This window comes from Opisthorchis viverrini, assembly GCF_000715545.1.
Source record: "Opisthorchis viverrini unplaced genomic scaffold opera_v5_171, whole genome shotgun sequence".
Lineage (NCBI taxonomy): Eukaryota > Metazoa > Platyhelminthes > Trematoda > Opisthorchiida > Opisthorchiidae > Opisthorchis > Opisthorchis viverrini.
In genome coordinates, this window is record NW_008751829.1 from 646916 (window position 1) to 650650 (window position 3735).

General features: G+C 45.8%; 1 protein-coding gene across 1 annotated transcript in view; it reads right to left on the reverse strand.

The window, feature by feature from the left end:
- T265_07481 (hypothetical protein) overlaps nucleotides 1–2819 on the reverse strand; it is a gene marked incomplete at both ends in the record, with an annotated part of 13289 nt that extends 10470 nt beyond the window's left edge. Inside the window, 2 exons of the mRNA XM_009173014.1 lie at nucleotides 2387–2676; nucleotides 2725–2819. Of these exons, the coding sequence (XP_009171278.1) occupies nucleotides 2387–2676; nucleotides 2725–2819 (385 nt within the window). The remainder of the gene's footprint in view (nucleotides 1–2386; nucleotides 2677–2724) is intronic.
- Between the last annotated feature and the right edge of the window lie 916 nt (nucleotides 2820–3735).

Genomic DNA, 3735 nt, shown 5'->3' on the forward strand with positions numbered 1-3735 from the left:
CCAACCCCCCCCCCCAATTGACAGCCCACTGTACCTATCCCCCCCCCCAAAACATCGGTGAACGAAACTGCAGCAGCGACAACCACTGTACGACGAGTGCGCGGTTATTACAGCTGACAATGACGATGATGATGCAACCTAACAACCCCCCATTGGTTCACGAGAGCCCTGGCGATTCTAGCAAATTATGACAGCAATATACACCGTCCACATCACAGAAACGGTCATAAACCAGAGACCCACTGACACCGAAATCGAGCCATCTGGAACCGCGTAAATTCTGGGGAAGCTAGGTGGACAACCTGCTCCGGGACCAGATGAATTACAGCCACGAATACCAAAGACCTCAGCGAGTACAGTAGCCGGCTTTCAATACTGACTTTTCAAAAGCGCGTTCGATAATGGTCAGTTATCGTTCTTTACCGCTAAATCGAGGGGAGAGACACAATCCAGATAATTACAGAACAGTACCTCTGTCTCGTGTGGGCAAGAAGGAATGGGGCGTGTGACGATTTCACACTAGAGATTGCTGACGAAACTGGTTTCATATATCACCGACGACAAAATGAAAAAATGGATGCAGAATCTCCCAAAAGTTGCACCATGCAAGTGGAGGGCAATGTATCGGGCATCAAGGGCGTCCCTCCATGGTCCACTTCGGGCTAATGCCTGGTTCTACTTTCTGTATGCGAATAAATTGAAGCTGTGATGGGAAATGACGTCGGGTGAGGAATTGAACTGGATGCAATATACGCTGAACAGGCTATTCGATAGGTCAATACACTTGATGTTCCTCATCAATTAAGGTAAGTGTGCTGTCCTTCCGATTGTCCAGGCCTGTCCAACAGGGTCCTTTAATCTAGGAGGAGGTTAAATTCCTTGTATGTTGACGGTGAAAAGCGACGTTAGTGTGACGATTACTCTGAATCGCAAGACAATGACTGGCTCAAAGAAAAATCTGCCAAATCAAAGATGTGGGTCGTCAGACGATTCTTCTGCCACGAAGCCGAAGAGATTATCTAGCATCAGTTCTCTGTGCTCGTCAAATTCTTTCTGGAATATGGAAAGTCCGATGCATTTCTAGTGGCAATGCATGAAATTCTACTAGTGAAACAGGTTAAGCGTGGGGGCCAAAGGTGGTTTTAGGACAACGGAATCTTTCATACTCGATTCCTCTGCAAAGATTAGGTGTTCCCACTGTGGTAAGCGACCGATCTGATCAATACGTAGATTTTATTGCGCGACACCTTTGTGACAACTCAAAAATATTTTCCTGGCAGCGGTCACACGATAGTATCATTTGAGCCTTTACAGACCGAGGAAATTGCATCCGAGTCCATTGATCACTTTATCAACGAGAGTGGTCAACGCATAGAACAGCCTACCAAAGGAGGTTTGATATGTAAGATTGGAGGTCACTTTTAAGTAAATACATGAGAGTCACATCATAAAAGGGACTGCCATGGACTGTCTTCTTTGTGAGTCAGTGGCACTGTGATCAACATGACTGATACTCTATTAATTGCTCTATTCATTATTCTCCTGTTTTAGTATTCCATATGCTGTACATATTCGCCAATTCGAATACATACGTGCTGGTTGTTACGCTTCGCTGAATTCTGGATTTCTAGTTCGTCTGGTTATACCGATATACGTACGAAACTCAATTCTCACCCGGCACGTTCGTGGAAACCGTCGTACTGTATGGAGTACACCGGGATCATGCCCTCTGTTCACTACTCCGAAATAACCAGTCATAAACCGTATACGGGAAATGAACATCCATACTTGTAAATAATTGAAAAGCTCCCCGTAACTTCATACACGTCTGTAAGAATGGAATGCTGAGCGATGACATTTATACACTTTCGTGGCATGGCCTAAAGCACAAACGAAGCCAAGGAACATCTGGAATGTAAGCTGTCCATATGTATGCTAGTCCTTTGGGGGGCGAAATGGCTCAAGTGGTTAGAGCGCCAATTTATTGACCAGCAGGTCCGTGGTTCCGATCTCTGCCTTCCGGCTTTCCCTGTCTAGCCTTGGGAGATCTGGCATTATCCCAGCCCTCGTGCTTCCTTCGGGTGGCATGGCAGTTGAGCACCGAAAGGGTGCTACAGCCGAACGACTTTTTTTATGTTAGTCGTCTAAGAGTTGAAGGTATGCGAGCATTTGTTAGAGACAATCCCTTCCAAACCAAAATTCCATGTAGTGGTTTCCGGTCGTAGCTTCTGCCATCATAAAAAACAATGGACCGCGACGCTTAAGATGCGCTTCAAAATAGGCTAGAAATGATTTAAACCCTGGAGCGTTTACAGAGCTAGTAACTTGTTATCCATGCGCAATGCAGTTGAGATTGAATAGACCAGTGTGAACGGACAGAACTTACCGGATTGAATATCCAAGGAACTCATTCGCTTTGATAACGCATCAACGTCTGAAATCTGAGACTCATGTAGCTCAGTCGAATCTGCGTCTAAGACGTCTGGTGATTCTGTGGAGTCAACGACCGGATCGCACTTTTTCAGTGTCGATTTGGACGAAAAAGGGTCGCTTCGAGGCGCCGTTTTGGAACAGAAGTGTAAGTTAGTCGTCTGTGTTTTTTCGTTCAAAGCATCATGCAATCTGGTTAAGTACTTGTCTAGTCGAGCTCCCCCATCAGGTAGTCTGGATGCCAGCCTGGTGGAAAAAACATTCCTGCATTAGGGTAACAAACACAGCACTTACGTCTGTTTTAATCTGGTATACTTCGAAATCTCAAATTGGAGTTCCACGCCAGAGAGTTTGTTCGGGTCGATTTCACTAAGCCTCGCTTCCATCATTCACAGAAGAAAACATCCACAACGACAATTATGCTGGAGAATGTTGTCCTAGAGCAGCAAAACAAAGAAATGTAAAGGACATGGTGAGGAAAGAACTCACCGAAAGTTTGAGGTAGTTTAGTAGGACGTAGTGAAAATTGTTTGGGTGGTGGGAGAATCGGAGAGGAAAAACGTGAAAGTGTAAGAAGGGATTCGTCAGCGGTAGCATGTTTTCGCTTACCCGCCCTGCTGCATGCAGCAAGAAAAACATCGTTCAGCTGTAACACCCCTCAGGTGCTTAGCTGCCATGCAACCCGAAGGAAGCACGAGGGTTGGGATACTGCCAGGTTGCCCAAGCCTAGACAGGGGAGGTCAAGAGGCAGAGGTCGGGTTCGAACCACGGACCTTCCGATCAGTAAATTCGCGCTCTAACCACTTGGACAATTTCGCCCAAAGTACTCATCGACATACGTAAGAACTGGGTGCAATGAGTATTCCGGGTAGTATCCTGCTATTGAAAAAGGCGTATGAACTGCAGTCGTGGTCACCGGCTCCCAGTGGATTGTGGGCCGCGAACCACACTCCGTTATCTTACGGGCCAGGTTTTTCAACAAGAGACTCTGGATAGGACTCCCAATTAAACCTTTCGTATCACCTCATTGTCATGAATATTCTTTGTGCTCACATTATCGTTTTGTAGTAACCATGCTTTCGCCTTCATTTTCAGCTTATGTACGTTTATTCATAGACAAGTAAAGCGCTATTCATTCTTGCTCTCGCACTCAATCAGAATCGATATTCTATTCGTAACAATTTACTTGTCTAAGAATACAATGGAACCGTTGCTGCGACCCAACTGTTTCGACGCAGATCCTAATTCTCCAGACGCAACAACGCGTTGGAATCATTGGTTCCGAACCTTCCAAACGTTTCTGGG